We start from the raw sequence: 23,501 nt of genomic DNA, 5'->3' as shown, positions 1-23,501 counted from the left end.
TATAAGCTATATAATACTAATAATCTGTCAAATGCTACAAATATATATTCAAGAACAAGTGACATAAATAAAACATACTTATAAAACATGCCGATACAAAACTTCTTAAAATCAAAATATTTGCATCGTTTGCTCAGCCGGTTGTGTTCCGATTGTTGCTTTCGATGAAACGAACATTTTCTTCTGGCTGCCTAATACCTTCCACAATGTCTTCTGACCTCGTGAAAGGTATTAGGCATCCCGATCATTGAGTTGCTTGAGTTGCATTTTGCTCAAATGCAACGCGTAAATTTGGCCCACTAAACACAAATATTAACCTAAAATAGTGTTCATATACCATTGTAAATGTAAAATGTTTTTCACATACTCCAAAGTATCAGGACCATTTTAATTAAACAAGGAACTGCTATTAGCCTCATACAGAGATGAATTAAATTTATGGTAATGCTTTCAAAAATGAAAAAAAAAACAGAAAAGCTTTGGAACTGAAACACTGACTTCAATATGAACAGAAACAATAAAAAAATGGATTGTTATTGATGTAAACAAGCCATTTTTAGTACGATTTTGTGGACACTTTTCTACTGATTGCCATCTATTATGAGTTTGTAAAGATCAAAGAATGTCAAAGTGGTAGTCAAATAGAGGTGGCATTCAATTAAGGAGTGGCACTTTATTTATCAATCCTTCTCCTATAGTGGCGGTCAAAAAGAGGTGGCGTTCAATTAAAGGTGGCGTTCAATTAGAGGTTTTACGCAAGGTGTATTTTTATGGAAATATTGTGGTTGAAGCTAGCCGGCTCATTGCAGGGCCAGCTCAAATAGGTAGCACGACCAAAAGACAAGGCAGCCCCGACACAGACTAGCCTATGTCCCGGATTGAACCCGGCTAGAGGGCAGAGCTTAGCAAGCCAAAGAGCTATATAAAGAAGAAATCTCGACAGAGAAGAGAGAAGCCTTCCATGAACGGGAAGCCTTTCTGTACTTGGTACTTTTATTTTTACTACTATTTAATTGTATGTAAATATATTATAATAAATGTAATAAATATAATTAAATATAACATAAATGTATAGGCTATATTCTTCAAAGGTTTCACTTATGAGTTTTTCTAAAACATTGGTGTGGCTAACTAAAGAGCCGTATTGACTTTCTTTACAATATTTACTCCAGCATAGAAATAATAACACATGAGAGTAGAGTGCTTCAGTGTATATTTGCATATAACAGGCCCAGTCCCAGCTAAAGACTACTCTGCCATCTCAGAAAAAGTGCCAGCCTTTTATATGGTTAGCCTACGACAGCAACAAGTGTTACATAAGATAGCATGGTCAAACTCATTATAGCGATTACATAAGTTATGGTAAGACACAAGGAAATACACAAGGAAAATGATACAATAAGTGGCTAAATATAAGTGCTGACATTACAGATACTTCTGCCGCACATTACTAAAATAAAGTGGAAGTTTTATAATGTAGCCAGTAATGTCTGTGTGCTACAGACACCACAGGATACAGCATGCCTAGCCAGCATTCAGAGTCAAGCCTATTTTGTTTATCACTAAATGATTAGTAATAAGAGACATAACTAGCCAGTAGCCATGGTGTGTTTGCATTTGAGCCTGCTGATTGATTCGAACATCAATTCTGCTGATGTTTGATGTATCTTTCCAATTCCTCAGTTTAATGTGACTAGACGAGCAGTGACAGAGTTTTCTATATAAACAGATGAAAGCCTTCCAGCGGAAGATATTTTTGGCTTTTTGAGCAAGAATCAGATACCTTATACGGACAATGTTGCTATAGGAGAATGTTGCTCACTTTTAAATATTTCAACAAATAATATTTTTAAAAGAGACTCTAACTGTGCTTTTCTTATTTTTACCAAAGCTTTACCTACTACGAAGACGACAGAAGATACTTAGCTGTGTTTTTCATATAAAATAGACTAATTATTTTTCTTCGCAACATAATAACCTAATTGATGTTTTCTTGTTTGTATCCAACTAACATCGTTTGTAGTGATGCTTTACTTGACCTCCACAAAATACTAAACGCGGTACTGTCAGCTTGGCATAGCATTGGAGCTAACATAAAGAGAAGAACATCTAGCATAAAGCAAGTGTTTCTGCCCTTGATTATCGACGAAATAATAATATTATTATACACGGCAGCATCTTAAAAATAGCTCTATCAAAGATTAACAGTTCTGTTAAGCAGTTTTGGGCTTAAAATCAAACAATTTAATAAAAACCTAATGTGGAGATTAGCTCAAGCTGCCTCTTTTATCAGCTCTGCGTTGAACAAAGTGAATTATATCTAGCTGGTTCATTAGCATCAATTTTTGCATCAATTTCCGTAGTACGAAGGCGATCTGGATTACGCTTCGCACATGCTGCAAATAACATTAACTTATCTAAGGCTTAAAACCGGAAAAGGGCTTGTCCTAGAGCTTTAATTTGTTTTGGTTACTGGATGCGCGTGCGCAGTATTTCTGAACGATCGTGGGACAATAATTTATCACGGTAAATATTTCTCGCGTTATCGTGATAAACTTCAATAAATTATTGTTACCAGGCATTACTGAGAGCTTTTTATTGTATGTAAACTAGACTTTCTATTATACAGGTTTGAAACAAACCCTTAATTTTAGTTACAATGCGTGCAAACAAAGGGTTACAAATATTTTGAGATTACAAAATCAGTACTGTAGAATGCGTGAGTTTCTTTAGAACTAGTCTAGTTTACTTGGTTATCTCATTCGCTGCCGTGTGGGTGCATTATAGACATATCAACTCGTTCATTTTTTAATTTTAGTTATTGTCATTTTGTCGATGTTAAAATTAGGATCTTTGATCAAAGGAGTAAGAACAAAATGAATAAAGTAAATGTCAATGATGTTTTTTTATTTTTTTTATTTGTTTGTATTTACAAATATTTATGTTATTGTTATTATTGTTATGCTATTGATATCATGATAAGACGACCAAATTCTACAAGGTGACAAGAGAACCAACAAATAAATAGTAAATAGAATATTGTCATCAGAGTTTTACTCTTGAGACTGTGCTTGCTGACAAGGCATTGGGTCAGATCCAATCAATGCCAAAATACGATTAAAGTACCAATATTTGGCCACATCACGAGATATTGCTTTTCTAATTATCTCTCTTCGAGTTCCACTCATTTTGTTATGTAGTACATGGTCCTTCAAATCAATGACTATGTTATTACTAAAAGTTCTATCGAGCATATTTCTATCTATTTCTGATCTTCGGTCTTCTAAAGTATGCCAGTTTAAAACTTTCATTTTCAATGAAATTGAGTCTTTCATTTGATCTTATATGCCCATCGGAAAGATTTTCTATTAATGCTCTCCAATTTTTTAATATGCCTTGCTTGATGAGGAGACCATGCGCATGAAGCATATTCTATTAGGGGCCCACAGATAGATTTAAAAGCTTGTGACCTTGTTCTGCTAGATGCTCTTTTTAGTGCCCGCATTAACATATATAAAGTAGAGGTTGCTTTTTTAGCTACATACTGAACCTGTTCATCATTAGTTCATCATATCAGAACTGCTGAGCTATCAATTTACAGCGTCACTCCGCTTATTCGTTGGTGTCTGACAGGCTCAAGAGGATCAACCTGCTAGATAATATGATGAAATTGAAATTTTCGAGCTTATAAAATTCACAACAACTACATGTACGTGGCCATAAATAGAGAAACCGTAGAGATGCGTAGAATATTGTTTGGGACAGTTTGGCCTGCATGATAAAGCCATGTATTTTTGTGGAACGTTGTTCAGAAACATGACTATATTATGGTTTAAATGTGCACCTATAACATTGTGTCAAAAGCTGTCTATTGAGAACATGTTGTTCTAGTACGATCTTAAACAAGTTAGTAACGGAGGTCCTTTTGTATGCTTATAGCATGCTAAACAGAGATATACCACATGGGCAGTGTCATCTTGCCGTTATGATTTCAGTTGTTTGTGAGCATTCATGTCAGCAAACTATTGAGGTTGTTGATAGCGTTGTAGTTACTGTTTCTCACATATCTCTGATAGTTCTAGGCCAGTAACTATCCTGATAGATGTCTGAGTAGAAATATACAAATGTTAATTCTTTATAAATGGTAGATGGTAAATCTTGATGAAGATTCTCATCTCTCGTGATTTTTGTAAGAAGTGACAATTGGAGATTTCAAAGTCGAAATTCCAGTGTCTGCCGGTCTAACTCACTTTGAACAGCATGTGTAATGTCTCATGTTTTGATCTTGCTGATTAATCTAGTAGCTCTATTATTTGTATTTTCTATTGCCTCAATGGTTTGGTTCCATGTTATATCAGCTTATTTCAGGATCGGTTGGCATAGTCTTGTTTAAGCCAAAAGCTGAGTTTTTGCAGGATTATCGTAAATAGTATGTTTTATGGCTTCAAGTGTTATGCTTGCTTTCTCTTGTTTTATTGAGGCATTTGTTTTCAAAATTCGGTTCTGGGTTGAGATGCTTGGTTGAGCTTGTCATTTCCAAGGTGAAACCCTCAACTGATAACTTGACCTGAAAGTATAATCAACAATAGAGATGACCTGGCACTTTAGACATTTCTCGCAGTCACAAATCACTGATATATAGTGTATATATTCTATTGGAAAGCCAAAGTCAATGCATCATTGACATTGTTTACCGTCTGCTAAAGTTATCTGTCATCAGCATGTAAGCTCACTTTGCAATCAACTTTAGGATAATTTAGACCCTGCATTGGATTTAATACCAACCCTTTGTCACTCCAGTTGATGCTGGAAGCTCTGTAGATTACTCACTACTTAGTACAGCTTGATGGCTTCTGTTGCTGAAACAATCTCAACCCAATTTGTCAACTGAGGGTTCATCCTAAGTACCTGCTTGAGTTTATTTGTCAGGAATTGATGTGAGACTATATCAGGGCATTTTTAAAGATTGAAATTATACACAGTTGTGCCTCACATGATGTTTTTTTTTTCTAAAGTTCAGTTTTTCATTCAGATAGTGAAGGATCATGCATTCCATCATCGTACACGGTATGCTACTGAGTCATAGAAGGCGGTAGTTTTGGGCCAGACATGCTCACATCCTTTATGTATAAGATTACATTGGCCTATGTCTATTTCCACGGTGTAGGAAAGAGTACAGACAGTCTAATCTACTGCTGAAAGATACCACATAAATATGCTGAGACACATATATCATAAATATATGAAGAAATACTTGTATAAACCTTTGCAGAGCTAAGTGTGAAAATATTTTTCATGTTTGTCAATCAATAAAGGAGTTTTAAATTCAAATATCGAGTTGATAGAACAAATTTACGTTATAAAATATACCAAACATATTTTTTCATATGAACATGCAAAGTATCAAGTATATTTAATATAAATTTAAATATTTAATATAAAATTAATTTAAATAAATATAAATATATATAAAATAATATAAAGTATATAAAATATAAATATTTTCTTAAGTAATTAATTTTTGCTGCATTCTTATTTAAATATGTCAAGAATTGGATTATCCAAATACTATGTTTGTAAGTGAAAAAATTCATATAGGAATTCTGCTATTATTCAGCTGGTACAGGAGTTGACAGCCCATAAAACAGCAGGGCTGACCCGTTTTGGAAAAAATAATCTTATTATAGTCCCAAAAAACTGCTGTAGGATTAGCTAGTATAAGTGATTGTAGGCCTTTGAAGATAATTGTGGCAGATAAATGAAGATTCATATGTACTAATAGTAAAGGGTGGTGAGGAAATCCAAATTTAAGCAAAGCGCATGCTTTCAACCAGTAGTTTTTGAACGTTTTTTTTAAGTAGTTGCGGATAATTTTGAATAAATTCTCTTCAATACTTAGGACAGCTTTAGAGAGAAACATGTTGATTAATATTATAGAAGTTAGACTTGAGGGAATGTATTTATTTTACAATTGTAGACATTGCCTAGGCTCTCGACAAGGTTTCGTATTTTCTGCCGATGGACAAATTATACTTGTATGATCTTTTGTATTGACTTCTAAAGTGGGTTCAAAGTTTTTGTCGCAAATGTACCACTAAAAATAGTGTAAGGCTCATTTCTTTAGATAAATGTAATAGCAATAAGTCTTTATTTTGGTATTAGATCATCTACTTATGATGTTCTTTTTGAAGTATGCTTAAGAAGTTTCAAACTATCACTGTATTTTATCAAAAAAATTGCTGCTAATCTGTACGTAGTGATTTAAGATGTGCATTAATGTTCTAGTGTCTGGTTTGGGATGTATGGATGGTAACAATGAATAGGTGTTCTCGACAGTTGAAATACGCTTTATTCATTTAATTTTGCCCTGTATACAGCAAGTCATGCATAATTATAAACAGAAAAAGAATGTGCACAAAGGTTAAGAAAAATATACAGGGTAAAAAAACGCTTAAAAACAGGCAAATGCATTAGTTGAATTGAACATACATGTACGCTACTAACACTCACAACAGTTGGGAAATGTCCTCCAAATACTAGTACGATATTTAAGTAGGTGATATACTAGCTGTTGTGATAGATAACTAGCTGTTGTGAATCATATAGCATTCTGGAACATAACAATTAGGTTCAGTTTAGTATGTGAGCAAAAAGTCATTAAGTTCAAAATTACACGTAATCAAAGTAAAAAAAATGAACTTACTGTAAATTCAGATGTTCCCTATGTTGAAAAGTTGAAAACTTGCAGACTCTCAAGTGATCCTCACAAACTTGCTGATTAACATTGTTTGACGATAGACTGCTTATATTAGCTGAAGTCATAAATAATCTCACAGCTTTTGATGAAACGCTTAGCTTGATAGTTTAAAGAGAGATAATACTATTGCTTGTAGCAAACCTGAAACAATACATTTTAATGACATGTAATGCTTGTGGGTGCATGTTTAAATTCTGTGATTGGGACCAGTTATCAGCTGACATTAGTTAAATCAGCTAAGTATTCAGCTGTGAGAATTTTTAGTATCTTCGAGTAAGATTCAATAATTCAGATCCAGATAGATATGGCTGAAAATAACACTGTTTAGTGTACTAGTTAAAGTACAGCATTGTAGAACTTATTTATTTATTACTGGTCCAATGCTTGGAAGCTCTATTACTGAAGAGATATAAACACCATTGAAAAGAGTTAGCATAGAGGTGTGAGATGAATACTTGACCTAAGTGAGACTTACAGCGTCGTAGTTGCGTATGAAATACTTCACTTGAAGGCTCGAATAAATGAGAAAAGTTGGTATAACATTCTTATGATTTTGGGGTAGTGGAATTTACATATTGTCTGTTTTAATATTGTGAATTTGATAATGATTGCTTGGTGACATAAAAAGAGTTCAGGGCCTTGTCAAAAGTGTTCGCTATATCAAAGGATAATGTTTTACACCGTTTGATACCAAATGACATATGGGAGTCGACATTTTTACGAACAAACAATATTTTTGTTATAAGTTTTTTTCAATAAGAATGTTTGGAAAGTGGAAGGTTGGAGGAGTCAATTGGTTGATTAGTTTTCGGTTTCTAATAATATATATACATAACTCCTTGATCTAGGGTGCAGTATCACTTAGCCAATTGGGTATGAAACTCTGCTGGCTACTTAAGGTTCATTGCTGGCGAATGGACTAGTCTCATTGACTTTCTAGGTCTCAGTATGCTACAGTGCTGCTACCAATAAAGTATAGGCGTATTCTTGTGGAATAGAATTAACGGCGACTAGAACTGGTGTTGATACTTTTGATAATATTGATACTGAGTGATAATCTTGGCATTCATATACATTTTATATCTTCAATCCAAAACCAATATCATAAATGCGTTTGCATACAATTACTTTATGTTCTGAGTTTAAAATGTAGGTTCCTAAAGTTTGCATAAATAAACAAAATGCCCAATAAAACATGGAATCGTGGGTAGGATGATCTAAGGCTGTGGAGTTTCATACAATGACAGCAGGTAATTTGACTTTAAACTGTGAAACTCTATAAATTAATGGCAGCATTACATTACACTGTGAAGTTCTATACATTGACAGTAAGTAGTCTGATCATAGACTGAGAAGTTCTATACATTGACAGTAAGTAGTATGAGGTATTAAAATAGACGAGTCTCTGACTCAGTGAAAAATTGTAATACTAAAAATACAATACTTTGAATAAAACTCTAAAGAAGGTTTTGGTTTGATTAGGGATAGCCAAATCGGTCATAGCAAAGTTATTGGCTTATGGCATTTGCAGGTACATTACATTTCTTATTTTTGCAATTTTAATCTGTTTAATGCTTTGATTAATAATTTTGACCATAACATACACATTGCTTACTCGAAGGTTGCCTATTGCCAAATGTTGTAGTACATTATTCAAAAAGTTCAGCCATCACTAGTTATTTTGACTATAACTTCTGGAAACCTTTATATAGCATTCTGAACGTATTAAATTTAGCCGAACCATCTTCAAACTCACTTGGTTAAATTCCATAAATTGGCATGATGTGGTACAAATATATACAGAACACTCTTTTATATGAAGCTATAATGTTATATTTTTTTTGCCAACTTTATATTAGCACAATTAAAATAGTCAAATGTTAATCAACACGGTAAATTCAGCCACAAGCTAGGGCCTTCAGTTTTGATAGTCATGTTTCATAGCAGTAGGAGACAAGCACCTACAATACTATCCAATCTTAAAATATATGCATTCTCTCTTCTAATTCTTATTGAACTTGTCTAACAACTTTAACTACTTTTTATCAACAAATCATACGTATCGGGATATGCGCATACTTGTAGATGGCTATTATCTACATGTGACGGTTGACCAGCTGAAGCTGTAGCGGGTGGACTACTCGGTAAGCGCTGTTTTCCATAATATGAATTTTAAGGAGCTTGATTCACAGCACAAGTACACGAAGTATTCAGTAAATTCAAGAACACAAACTACAGTGAAACTCGGATAACTCGCCCTCGGATATCTCGTACACATGGTTAACTCGAACGGATTTGTTTGGTCCGTTCCCATGCAATGATAAATGGCTTTAGATAACTCGACCTCAACTTCGTTAACTCGAACATTTTTTTTGCCCAACGGCTACCGAGACGGTTGTTATCGCTTTAGAATATCGCTTTATTCCAAGCCATAGAGATAAACAACAACTTTTAATAGTTCTTAGGCGTCATTATTACCACTATCGGCAAAATATTTTTGTTAACGGCTTTTCTAAAGGTTTGCAAAAAATCAAATTTTACCAAACATCCGCTTGGGGATAGCCCTCCGCAAGCATGGAGAACCCAGGTAACCTTCAGATAAATGTTAAGAAAAATCGGCAAAAATGTTTTTTGTTAAAACGCTCAAAAGAAAAATATGTATTTTTTCTGAGAGTTTCAACCGCGATCAGGTTTTGCCTATTTTAATCTGAAAATGTCATGATAGTCACATCACCTAAAATGAACAAACGAATCTCAAGTAATGAAAGGAAAATATTTATATTTTCTGATAAAAAATTGTTAAAACAGTACATGAGAGGTCCCTTAACTTGCAACAAGCAATCAATGCTTTTGATTTATATATGGTTTGTATATGTACTGATAAATACAATAATACATGCACTTGTGACAGTGTTCTCATAACTTGAACGCTCTGATAACTCGAACACTTTCTCTCGGTCCCGTGAAGGTCGAGTTGGCCGAGTTTCACTGTATTTAAATTTTAACATATGTAGTCTTCTGCATATTTTCAGGAGTTTTTAACCTTCCCTCTACTAATCTGGTACTCCTATATCTTTTGGGGTGCGATATACCTGTATATCGTACTCAGACTATTACGATATACCGGTATATCGTAATAGTCTTAGTTGAACAAAGACAACAATATGTTGCGCTGTGTTAATGCTAATTTTTTCTAATTTAAAAAGTATATTTTCAAATGATGAGGTTTTGATAATGGAGATGAGACAAGGTTGTAAATTATTCACCATGTTTTTTTGTTAACATATTTTTCATGGTTTCATTGTACACCTTATTGGTGAAAGTTTGAGGATAGGCATTCGTTACATTATTCTTTAGAGGAAGTTGCCTGTCATCAATTTTCAGATTTCACATGCTTTCACCGGATGAGTTTGTTGAATGAGATTAATTGGTTTGTTTGATTTGCAACCGCCATGATAAATGAGAAATTGATTGCAACTGCGTAAGTAGCGAATAGTTCCGGAAGAACAAAGATTGGTATAGTCCCAATGTTCTTTTATATTATAACATTGGAAGTAGCAAGACAAAACTTAAAGAGTAATGAAATGATAATAGTACAACGGTAACAGCATCTACAAAGCGCGTAGATGTTTCAAATTTGTAAAATTCTGAATGGCATTTTGACAGACGGTGTATGTCTCAAGTTTTGTCATAGTGAACCAACCTAATCACTGCAATGCAGCAAAATAGGTGAATATGAGCATATAAACCTCAGCAGTTCTAGATTTCATGTTGGCCTTAGTCATCGCTATCGTTTTCGTCTGTTTAGGTTTTCCATTTTAAGCCAGTTACTTTGTTTATTTCGAAATAAGGTGTTAACACATCTCTTTGATTATCTTATCGATGTATTATCTTATATATTTACACTTTTTCCTGATTAATTTTTTATATCTATCTGTAGCTTCTTGTTATTTATCATGATCAACTATATAATATTTATAATATATATTTAGCTAACCAGAAGTTCTCTTCTGGAGAGTATCCATTATGGATGCCACCACTTCGCTCCTCCCAAATGTGGCTCGAATGGATTCTAAGCAACTTTCTCATCTGTACCACTTGATTTTCACCACTGATGTCTCGTCTGAGATTGTAAAAGAATCTATTGAAGCGGTCTGCGGTCGTGGGGTAGAAATCGCAAGAGATACACAGATAACGCCTGTGTTGCAGGAAGTTATTAATAGGCAAGGTATGCTCTCTATTATACTCTGACAAGTTCTTGGCTTAACTTCTTACAGTTTTTTTTGCTTTCGTGTTTTTATTTTCATCAGGAAAATTCTTTGGGGACCATGAGACATGTTAAATATGTATATTTGGCATTATTTCAAATTTGTTTTGTTATTAAACCGTTTGTTATGATATTAAACAAAACCTTTCGAGATTGAAATTAAAATTAAATTTCTCATGATTTACATGCGCTTTCACATGCATTGATTTACTCAATCGTTGATGCAATCTTTTACACTGTCAAAACATTGATGCTGTTGTGGTTATTCGCGGTCAACCAATTAGTCATCAATCAAAAAACAAACGTGAATTTGAAAGATGTGAAACGAAGATTGAAAGTTCTTGGGTAATGTTTTCTCTCAAGAAAACCACATAAACTACTTGCCTTATAATTTTATTCTATTGATCTTTTACTATATTTAAATGTTTTGATAAATGTGCTGCTTGAAGACATTTGAAATTACGGAGAAAACCAACTCTCTTCCGTTCATGCACTTCATAACAGGGTATAAAAACGCAAATTCGTGAAAAAAAATGCTTGTAAATTAGTTAGGGCAGACTGGCTTACAACAAAAAGTAGTCAGAATAAAGCTCAGTAAATAGCATTGACCAGAGAATAATTAATCTAATAAGAATTAGACCAGATGAAGATTGGTCAGAAGAAAATAAGGTGACGATAGAATTTGACCAAAACATGATTAGGTCGGAATAGAAAAAATTTATACTGAACAAAGTAAAAAAGAAAGGATCGGATCGAAACTGGCCAACAAAGAATGGAACCAAAAAAAAATTGTTCAGTGAACATAGTCTAGGACAGAGTTAAAGGTTGACTTGCAACAAAATTCACATTACAATTATTTGATATCAAAAGATTCACCATGTTTTACTCTGCTGTGTTGTAGGTGCAAAATATGTGGAAATGTGATTACAAGCTCTTAAAAATTAAAAAAAAGAACAGTTATTCGCCGCCATCACGAGACCGCCGTAGGTTAGAATCTCTTTCCAAAACAGCTCAAATGGGACATAGTTGTACAAAATGGCTTTGGTTTACACTTTCACGCAATCTCTTTCGTCGAAATATTTTCACAAATATACTTCACGCATTCAATAAAACCATGTCTATTGTTCTTCTGCTTCTATTTTATCGTCATTGTAATGCTGTCACTTTCAGCACTGATATCTTATAACCTACCGTGAAAATTCGTTTAATTTTTTAACCTTAGCTCGAAGGAGTGCATATCATTGTCTGATAAACATGACGAGCCTGTTGGTCGCCTGTGATAATCGAAAAATGCTCCAGAAATTAATCACGAAGTATTGGGTCACATGATAAGATTACGACTAGACGATTAGACCAAGCCGAAACTAAACCGTAAAGAATTGAGCATCTATATTTGATACGGGGTCTTCAGTAAAACCCGAAGTGTTTGTCATAAACTAGTGCTACGAGAAGTTTTATATTGAGCCTTTTATTGACCTTTCAATTTACGTGAGAACATCACGTGACAAAACAATAACCAAATGTAATGAATACGTCAGAGAAATAAACTGATTCCAATCTACGGCAGCTTTTTGTTTTTGAGCTTTTAAAAGGTTGTAATCACATTTCCACATATTTTGCACCTACAACACAGTAGAGTAAGACATTGTGAATCTTTTGATACCAAATAACTGTAATGTGAATTTTGTTGCAAGTCAACCTTTAAGTAAGCATAGAATTGATCCAGAACTATATTGGTCATAAAATAATTGGACCAGAACAGAATTGAAACAAACATTCGGAATCGCCTAAAGGCAATGTCCGCTGTGGGACTACTGCTATTCTAATAGCTTCATTGTCTATGCTCTTATGGGATTCTTCCTTCTAGGCCATTAGCTTAATTTGAATGCATGCGCATCTTTACACAAGTGATGCGCATATAAACACAGGAAATGTTTACATATTCTTTAGTTCACAGATTCTTTACTAATTTGCTGCGATTTATTTCTGTATTGTTGTATTTGATACAGTGCTGGAAGAGAATGCGTACTGGGATTTCCGAGCTATGGTGGTGAACGAAAGACAGACCCTTAGTCCAGCCGACACTCTGCTTTTCATGCGAGTCTTGCATGGAGACAACTTCTCAACAGCCCATTGGAACAAGTTTATGGTATGCAGTTTTGATTAACAGATATTGATGGCTATCAAGAGTTTGTTAGATATTTGGATGGTTTTAGATTTACAGTTGTTGGTTAAGAGATACACATTGTTTGTTGAGTACTAAAGGCAGTTTATATCCTTATTGATTCAAAATGTCAGCCATCTTGAACCATTTTCAAATCAATGGTACTACTAAGTTCAGGTTTTACTTCATGATTGGTTTAGAACAAACCATATGCTAATTCTTTGCTGTGAAGTAATGAAATCTGTATATTATATATGCCATGTTTCCATTTGTGGTATGATACTTTAGGGTTAAAAGGGTTGACTCAAGTTATCCATGAGCTACCAGCTGTAGCATATACTACAGCTGGTATCATGAATGTTTGGTATGAACCTACTGACTGGTTTGACCAGCCTTTCTCTGCTGTTCACTTTTTATACCAGACATTTTCACTTGTCCTTGCTATGGGACAGAGAGTAAAAGTACATATTAAAGCTTTTAGTGTACTTGTCAACTCATTTGTATCACAAATAATAATTACATTACATAGAGTTAACATTACATGGATGTATCTTTATGAATACTACATCTAGGCACACAAGAGTGTCTCACTGAAATTTTTAGTAGTTTGCTCTATTTTTTAGATATTTGTAATATATACCTGTAGATAATTAGTTATCAAACTTGTTTTTTGAAAAAAATACTTGAAAATTATGTATAAATAATTGATTAGCGTTTTACAAGTAGCAGGCCAGTAGTATCCACAAATACGAGCATCCCAAAAGAGTTTAGCTCAAACTCTTTGGGTGAAAAGAATGTCAAATGTGTTTGTAAGACTATTAGTTGGACTCAAAAAGGTAACTATTAAGAGGGTCTCATCTAATTTAATCAGGACTCACGATTGGACAGAGGTGCTGATGTATCATGGGCGGAAGTGAAGCCATGGGTGTGTAGAATACCAGACGAGAGAGACTTACTTGATAACGGATATAAGGAGGTTGAATCAGAAGTGCAGCAAGAAGAGTCGAGGCGTAATGAGGAGAGCCTGAGGCGCTACACTGACAGCAATGTGAGGGCTGTAATATACTTTGTGTGTCCCTCCTTAAGCGAGCCGTCTTAGACTCAGCTCCATTATTTGTAACCTGATCATTTTAATCACCCCAGTTGACTCGATAATTTAGCTTTGGCATTCGTAATCAGGTTATGTTAAAATCCTGCTCTAAAAGCCTTGGACTGTACTTGGAAATTTATGCTTGAGTGTGTTCACATTCACCATCAACTGTCAACCAAAGGTAAATTCAACCTGTCAGCTTGTGTCATTAATATTAGGTCAGATGTGAAGTCTTTGTGGGTTTATCTCCCTTGTTAAACTACCCTTTGTACAGGTTTTGGTAAAAAGAGCCTTTATATGCATTTTAATAGTGTTCTATACCTTTATGTTCACACTACACTGGCTCATGTATCTACTGATTTATATGGTACTTGATAGTGTTCTATACTTTTATGTTCACAGTACACTAGCTCATGTATCTACTGATTTATATGCAACTTGATAAATTTCTATGCCTTTATGTTCACAGTACACTAGCTCATGTATCTACTGATTTATATGTAACTTGATAGTGTTCTATACCTTTATGTTCACACTACACTAGCTCATGTATTTACTGATTTATATGTAACTTGATAGTGTTCTATACTTTTATGTTCACACTAAACTAGCTCATGTATCCACTGATTTATATGCAACTTGATAAAGTTCTATACCTTTATGTTCACACTACAATAGCTCATGTATCTACTGATTTATATGTAACTTGATAGTGTTCTATACCTTTATGTTCACAGTACACTAGCTCATGTATTTACTGATTTATATGTAACTTGATAGTGTTCTATACCTTTATGTTCACAGTACACTAGCTCATGTATTTACTGATTTATATGTAACTTGATAGTGTTCTATACCTTTATGTTCACACTAAACAAGCTCATATATTTACTGATTTATATGTAACTTAATAGTGTTCTATACCTTTATGTTCACACTAAACAAGCTCATGTATCTACTGATTTATATGTAACTTGATAGTGTTCTATACCTTTATGTTCACAGTACACTAGCTCATGTATCTACTGATTTATATGTAACTTGATAGTGTTCTATACCTTTATGTTCACAGTACACTAGCTCATGTATCTACTGATTTATATGTAACTTAATAGTGTTCTATACCTTTATGTTCACACTACACTAGCTCATGTATTTACTGATTTATATGTAACTTGATAGTGTTCTATACCTTTATGTTCACAGTACACTAGCTCATGTATCTACTGATTTATATGTAACTTAATAGTGTTCTATACCTTTATGTTCACACTAAACAAGCTCATGTATTTACTGATTTATATGTAACTTGATAGTGTTCTATACCTTTATGTTCACAGTACACTAGCTCATGTATCTACTGATTTATATGTAACTTAATAGTGTTCTATACCTTTATGTTCACACTAAACAAGCTCATGTATTTACTGATTTATATGTAACTTGATAGTGTTCTATACCTTTATGTTCACAGTACACTAGCTCATGTATCTACTGATTTATATGTAACTTGATAGTGTTCTATACCTTTATGTTCACAGCACACTAGCTCATGTATCTACTGATTTATATGTAACTTGATAGTGTTCTATACCTTTATGTTCACACTAAACAAGCTCATGTATCTACTGATTTATATGTAACTTGATAGTGTTCTATACCTTTATGTTCACAGCACACTAGCTCATGTATCTACTGATTTATATGTAACTTGATAGTGTTCTATACCTTTATGTTCACACTAAACAAGCTCATGTATTTACTGATTTATATGTAACTTAATAGTGTTCTATACCTTCATGTTCACACTACACTAGCTCATGTATTTACTAATTTTATAATATATTACGCATTATTCTCCAGTTATCGTATATAATAAATACATGGTTGTAATTAACGCATGTACAACAATGCGGAATGATCCGTCTGTACTATATTTCATTTTTAGCATTATATGATTATAGTCATGTAGGAGTCATTTTTGTGGCACCGAAATAGATAACCATAATTTATCTTTGCAGAAAAGAAAGCATGCTAAAGAAATGTTCCTACATACGCAGAAAGTCAAGAAACAGGCACAGAACAAAGTCAACTTGTACGTTTACCTATCTATTTCTATAAACTGAGTTCAGCTGTAAGTGTTCACTAGAGCTTTAGGACATGTACAATCTAAGATGTGTATCCGTTAGGAAATTGAGTGTACTGTATTTGTATGAGTGGTATTGAAAGCCCCATAAGCTCAGGTATTGTAGGCTGTCTAGGCATCAGAGTTGTTTGTCAGCATCAGATTAAGCTACATATAAATATATGCCCTAGTCTGGTAGTATCTCTTGAAATAACAGGTAAATTGTACATAGATAGTTTTAATGTAGCTCCTGTCATTTGTTTTTGGCTATAATCAAGTCAAGATGGCCTTGTCTACAGAGTTAATCTTGTTAGTTTGGTTGTCTTTGGGTTTAAAGCCACAGACGTTACACTAATACACAGTCTGCAATCATAGTCTGGGCAACAATAGGGTTTAACTTATGACCAATACAAATGTAAATATATTGTTGTACATATCTATGGGTCATATGCGCTCTAATGGGGCTGTGACAACCTCCATATGCTGTATTATAAACACTAGAACCCTGGCCGTCTGGTGTGCCATATGATATTATCAGGTGCAATAAATATGTGTACAACTATTCTGTGATGCTAGCGGGTGATTGGTGTAGACGGTATGCCGCTAGTGTGCTGAAAGTTGCGTGTTTGAATTTTATGCAAGGCAATCTTTTTCCCAGCTGCCGGTCATGGCTGCAGACAGACAGACAAGGCTCTTGTTGTAATAAAGGTTTCTCTTTTGCACATTTGACTCTGTCTATAGTTCTGTTGCACGAATGAGACCAAAATTGTTATTTTGCTCAGTAATACTTTATTTTTTTAGTCGAATTGACTTTTTAGTATTAGTCATGATCTAGACTTGAATAACATTTATCTCAGTGAGTTGCAAAAGTCAGTTATGTTAGTTTTATAATTCCCTCAATGCCTGGTGCTTAGGAATTTAGTTCATGCGAGTCTTTCGTATTGTATACGCTTTCGCGACTGAGTTTTACGTAAGTTTACATTAGCTGATTTTCCCACTCATTCACTTTAGGTGACATTATGGTGTCAGCCAGTTTTGTGTACGGGTTTATTCCAACAATAATATACAATGATTGGATGACATCTTCTGTCTGCGAACTCTAAGAATGTTGGGCAACTCACTGTGTTCGTCTTCGCAGCGCATCAAACATATTAGAAAAACAAGTAATTGGGATAATATAAAAGTTGCAAGGTTGAAGTTGACAGTTGTATACCGTAGGTAAACTGCCGTAGGTAAACTGACTCAATGTAATGATTCTGTGGTTCATTTCTTGCAGAACTACGTTTGTATTTTTGGCATTAAATGCTCTCAAGATTTGTAACTTTTGTAACTCTCAAATTTAATTAAAATCTGTAATGGCTTCTAACTGGCCATTACAGATTTTAATTAAATTATTTTGAAATGTTGATCATGAGGTAATAAGGTCGAAAAAATAGTTTAACTTTCATATCTTCCCAGAGAGAGAATGTGACTGTTTCCAATTGTTTTTGCCGTTTTCTAATATTGTTTTTCAGTTATTTGAGTCATCGCGCACGAATTTTGTTTACGTGGTTTGAACTGGCGCCATTTGAGTCGGTTCATCCGAATTAAATGTCAAAAATATAAGCATTATCGCTTCTTGAATCGAACAATAGATTTAATTATTGCCGAATCTGGCACTAGTCCGTTATCCCTTCCTGTTGGCTTCGTCAGCTTTAGCTTACTGACCAGCCTTGACTCAAGGACTTGGCAAAGATTTTATCATTTACTCTAGTCTAATCAAGAACTGTCGTAATGTATTGTCCATTAATGGACTTGATTCATTTTGCGAAAACCCGTGAGAAGTTCCTGTAGAGTTTTTTAAATAACAGTTTCTTGTATAAAATGTATTTATTTATACGGTTTGAAAGGCTTTTTGTGTGTAGGTTTGTGAATCCAATAGGCTCTTTGTACTTTTGCTTGTCCTTACGTGTTGGTCAGTATTTTTTCACCAATCAGTAATTACTTTTATACATTCTATGGAATATTGTGTGCCAGTCTTTGCTCTTGCTATCTGTTTATTTATGTTTGACAGGAGGGTGTGTCTCAGTAAACAGTCTTTACGCACTTGATCTGTGATAGGTTTCTACTCTTCAGTGATGGCTTATTACAAGAGTGTAAGATGTTCTTGAAGGGAATAACTGTTTTGCAGTTTTTGCATACTAATTAGATTTTAACAAGCTTTTGCTTACAGATTTATGCGTCTGTGGTTTTTCTTGCAAAAGAGGTAAATTCATGGATGTTAACAGGTTTCTGGTAAAACCGGTTTCGTTTTTTACACATATGTACTGCAATTTCTGTTCATTGTCGCTTTTTCGTTTGGCATGTAATATATTTTTACATCTGCCATGAAAAACTTTGCTTGAAACAGATTATTAGACTGCTGAAATCGTTGACTCTATTCTAGAAGGTTCTTCATACAGCGGCGGTTTTTTAGGTGGGAGCAAGAGGGGATTGCTGCGTTTCTGGCTGATGAACCGGAAGGGCATTACATAGACGCCTCAAAATGGATGAACAAGGACCGTGTCGTTACTACTGATGTACTCGACCTTCTAGAGGAGAAGTACACACGCCTCCGCCAGAAGCTACTGACGCTCATGGCCACACGGTTTTCAGGGGAGACAACTTGGGAAATCCTTTCAGACCGGGACCGTCATGAGCTCGTAGAAGAGGTCAGTTGTGACTTATTACTCAAATAGTACACCTAAAGATATGTCTAGCAGAATGAGAAGTACACTGTATGCACTAAAATCCCATACCTTGAGTAGTGGTTATTTGTCACATCCTTCCAATTATCGGAACACACAAAACTGTAATCATTTGGACACTTTACAAGATATTTCTACCAATATCTACTCACCTTTTTATCATGGATCCCTTGATGGTAGAAATGATAGTTAAAGATGCCTAGTTAGTAATTGAGACCGAGTGTTGTTGTTAGTTTTGTGGAAATTAATATCAATTTGCTATAATAAAATGCGTTTTCATTTAAATTTAATTTCAAGTCTCAACTTTAAAAATTTGGAAATTTTCAAACACGAGTAGCTTCCAAATAGTGGCTGACGTTGCAAATTAATAGGGAATGGTACAACTAGTTCAACAACCATTTATACAAATTATTAGTCTCTGGTTTCGACACAGATTTCGACCAACTACAATTTATATAGAGTGCACCCGGGTTGCGGCATCCCTGTTTTACGATTTTTCTACCTTACCATGTGTAACACGACATTTTTCCGTCCCCTCGTTATGGCATTTTTTTGCCATTCGACATAAATGAAAATGTCTCTTGAAATTCAAATTTGCTGGTCGGTGGGCTAAATACGTCGAAATAATGAAGATGCCGATATTCTATTCGCCGAGGTCTTTCCCACAACACCTGAAAGAGATACAATGCTTGCTCTCTCTCAGTTCAGCATTGGTCGTGTTTCCTAAATGTTTTATATTGTGTGAGTGAAATGAAAAGTAGGGAAAGGTAAGCAAAAGTGAAAATTTATTGCGCATTTTATCTTTTAATATAATATTTACTATAATATGTAGTTCATTATATGCATATAACTGTATTGGTCCTGAGATTGACAACGGCATAAAGGAAGGAGAGAATGATTACCATGGCAATGAAGCGAGAGTTACTAGGTTAATTATAAGTTAACTATAAGTTAACTATAAGTTAACTATAGTTAACTTATAGTTAACTATAGTTAACTATAGTTATAGTTATATTATAGTTAACTATAAATAAGTTAACTATAGTTAACTTAGAGTACTAGGTTAACTATAAGCTAACTATACTTACTAAGGTTAATATACTATTTTGTTACTAATTATTAATGCGTACAGTGCGCATATAAGATTTTAATGTTTTTTACCAGGCGTGTTTGCATTAGATAAATACTATGGGCTTCTATACCCCCCCCCCCCCCCCCCCCGTACGACATTTTTTTTCGTTTTACGGTGTCAACACCGAAATGAATTAATGTCATATGGCAGGGGTCCAATGTAGTTTATTTCATGTAACCTTCCAAAATTTTTAAAAGTAGTTGACAATTACGATTTCAAAAAATAATGATTTTTATGAAATATGTCTTTCATGCAAAAATAGTTGTTACTCATTCGCTGAGTTGTTAAAGTTATCTTTCCTCAACGAAGTGTCAAGTAATGTCTGTGTAGGTATCGGTGGTGTAAGGGGCAATATCTTATATGATAGTATGCTTGCTTTGCCTTCACTGTTTTATCTCTGCAATATTATGTAATAAATAAGACAACTGCATGAAAATGCTTCTTATTTCGTAGCAACAGTTTCTGTCATGTGCAAATGTGGACTAATTGTTGACATTTCAACTTTATATAAATGATGACCTTCGGCTATTTGCTTTACATGTATTTAGAGTTGTGTTTATATTGTCTTTATGGATTGATTCTCATCAGTAAAATTACTGGATTTACAGCTGGGAAGATGTAAGGCAAACTTCGCTGTTATTCATAACTTTCTACTACTTCCTGTCAACACCTGGTGACATCTGTCGACACCTGGTGACACCTGTTCAACTGTCACACTTTGTCTCACAAACTGCGAAGTTTTTCTTTTGATAACTTGGGTTATAAATCAGCTCAACTACCGGCTATAATTACACTTCATCATTTTTTTTGCATATTTTTCCTCAGATTTAATCTTACTCCGCATTCGTCAGATTTATTTTGTGTTCAAAATATCTTTGTCTTTTTTCTTTGATTTAAGCCTCCAACATAAAAGAGCTCATTAAATATGATTTTAAGATGCCTTATCTAATTGCATAATCGCTTACGCATGGATCAGAAAGTAGGCGTTGTTGATTGCATTCACGTATGTTCTACTCAAAGCTTTAGTCAATTTATCATGTATATTTCCTTAGAAACCAGTAACGCTTAACAACATTGCATTAAATTGTTGAGCGCATAACAATTAGGTATGACTATTTATTTAAAATAAGCTTTGATTTTTTGCAATTTTTCCTGTGTCGAAATATCAGAATTACACTAGAAAGCTTTTTACGTTTTACACATATCATACCTGGTCAGGAAGGGAAGCACTTTCTCTAATAGATTGTAATTTATGTGTGTTTCAAAATGCTTAAAGTTTTGAAAAACATGAACCTTATTGCTGCTACCCCGGAGCTTGTCATTTGAGTTTATCGATTAAATATTTGCATTGACTCATATTTCTTAATTTTCTTGACAAAGCTTACTTTTTTCACACATCATCATTTTGGCTTTGTTTCCAATCCAGATGGTGATGGAGGAGAGGAGATTGAGGCTCTCAGGCGTACTGCCAGCACAAAGTCGAGATCTTCTCGGAGCCACCTTCACTTCGGATGAAAATTTCCGCTCAATTGCTGGTTTGTTTGATTTTACTACTGCTATTGGCTTATATTTACCCTTTTCCATAAACTAGCCAGAACAATTTAATATTAGGATTGTCTTGAGGATTGGCAACCTTGTGAAGCCAGCCAAGCAAAGCAGTTCATTGTATTTGATAGATTATCGTATACGTTTTTGAGTTTGGCTGTTGTTTGGGGAGAACATGTAGATGCACCTGGTCTAGCCGAAATACAAGCACTCTCCAGATTAAGCTGAGATCGGTTCCGGTAAACTGGTCGTAAGCCAAATCAGAGCAAAATTAATATAGTCGATTTGATGATCGTACTCAAAGACTTTATGCCACTTTGTTGAATGTTTAAATATCTTTTCTATTAAATAATACCTAGTTTTTCTGTATTGTTTTTTGTTGACGTTACTGTACACCTTTCACTTTCATCTTTATTACTTTATCTTAGTTGTATGGTTATGTACAGTCCTGTATTTATCTATGACTGTACACTGTACACACAGGCATACACACACATTATTTAGTATAACTATTTTTAAGATGTTCAAGGTTCTGACTCTTTCTAATATATTCCTAAGTTTAACAATCGTTATATGTATATGCAGACCAAGTAGTTATTCTATGACCCATCTTTCACATCCATTTTAGTTGCAAAATATGTGTTCAATATTATACATATTTTAACATAGCTTGGTTATGGATTAGGTAGGGCTGGTCGTAAATACGACTAGTCGCAAATATGGGTAATCGGGAATATGGGTGGTCATCAGTGTAGGTAGTTGTAAGTATGGGTGATTGTATATATCTCCTGGTCGTATGTGAAGGTCATAAGATTGTGTGGTCATATATACATATGGTCGTATGTATTGGTGGTTGAAAATTGTGCATTTCATAATTGAGAAAGTGGTCGTAATGTAGTCAAAACATGCTGGCAATGAATCCTCCTGTTTTGAAGGAACTCATAGAGAACTGCTCTCTAGCGATCAACAAAATAGGCATATCATTGTTTACTCTATTTACTTAAAGTAACTCTCGCTTGTCTGTTGGTGTGTTCATCTACTCATACTTGACCATATCGTATAACAAACCAGTGTTATTGCTTATATGAATAACAGTAGTTGAGTGAAAAGCATGGCGTAAACAGGTGAACTTCCGACAGGAAGGAACCACAGCTTTGCTGGCAGAGGTTTTAGGTCTTACCACTGAGCCACCTTGTCTGTTAAGAACTTACATGCAACTAGGTCTTCCGGCATGATGAAACCACAGACTCGAGAACCACCTTTGTGTTGCTTACTATTGCGGCATTACGTATTTATTACAACATAATATATTTTATATAATTCTTATTGTTTTATCATTAATAGTTGTTATATGATTACTTCTTATTACTTCATAACCCAACAGTAATTTGGGTTATCATATTTCTATCAGTCATAATCTTACACGATGTCTGCTTGAAGACTTAATAAATACTAACATACCCTTCATGTGTTTGTTAAAAACTGAATGAGTAGTAGGGATTGGCTCATGAATGAGGAGTATCGACGAGTACACACTGTTTCCGCTTCTGTCATTTCTCATCCAATATGTCGTGCGAAGAGCTTCACAATTACCTTCTGATTTCAGAGTTTGTACTGTATTATGTGTTTTTTATAAGCAATTGGCGTTTATTGAATAATAATGTAAAACACCAGCAGCTGACTTGGCAAAAAACA

General features: G+C 34.3%; 1 protein-coding gene across 1 annotated transcript in view; it reads left to right on the top strand.

Moving 5' to 3' along the window:
• Window positions 1-10,783: 10,783 nt before the first annotated feature.
• The window catches only part of LOC137390500 (uncharacterized), a 57,655-nt gene continuing 44,937 nt past the window's right edge, over window positions 10,784-23,501 (top strand). Inside the window, exons 1-6 of the mRNA XM_068076829.1 lie at window positions 10,784-10,985; window positions 13,034-13,173; window positions 14,060-14,236; window positions 16,300-16,373; window positions 18,859-19,093; window positions 21,688-21,796. Coding sequence (XP_067932930.1) covers window positions 10,784-10,985; window positions 13,034-13,173; window positions 14,060-14,236; window positions 16,300-16,373; window positions 18,859-19,093; window positions 21,688-21,796 — 937 coding nt within the window. The remainder of the gene's footprint in view (window positions 10,986-13,033; window positions 13,174-14,059; window positions 14,237-16,299; window positions 16,374-18,858; window positions 19,094-21,687; window positions 21,797-23,501) is intronic.

This window comes from Watersipora subatra, chromosome 3, assembly GCF_963576615.1.
Source record: "Watersipora subatra chromosome 3, tzWatSuba1.1, whole genome shotgun sequence".
Taxonomy (NCBI): Eukaryota; Metazoa; Bryozoa; class Gymnolaemata; order Cheilostomatida; family Watersiporidae; genus Watersipora; species Watersipora subatra.
The sequence above is the reverse complement of the archived record's forward strand: the minus strand, read 5'-3'. Positions and strand labels throughout refer to the sequence as shown.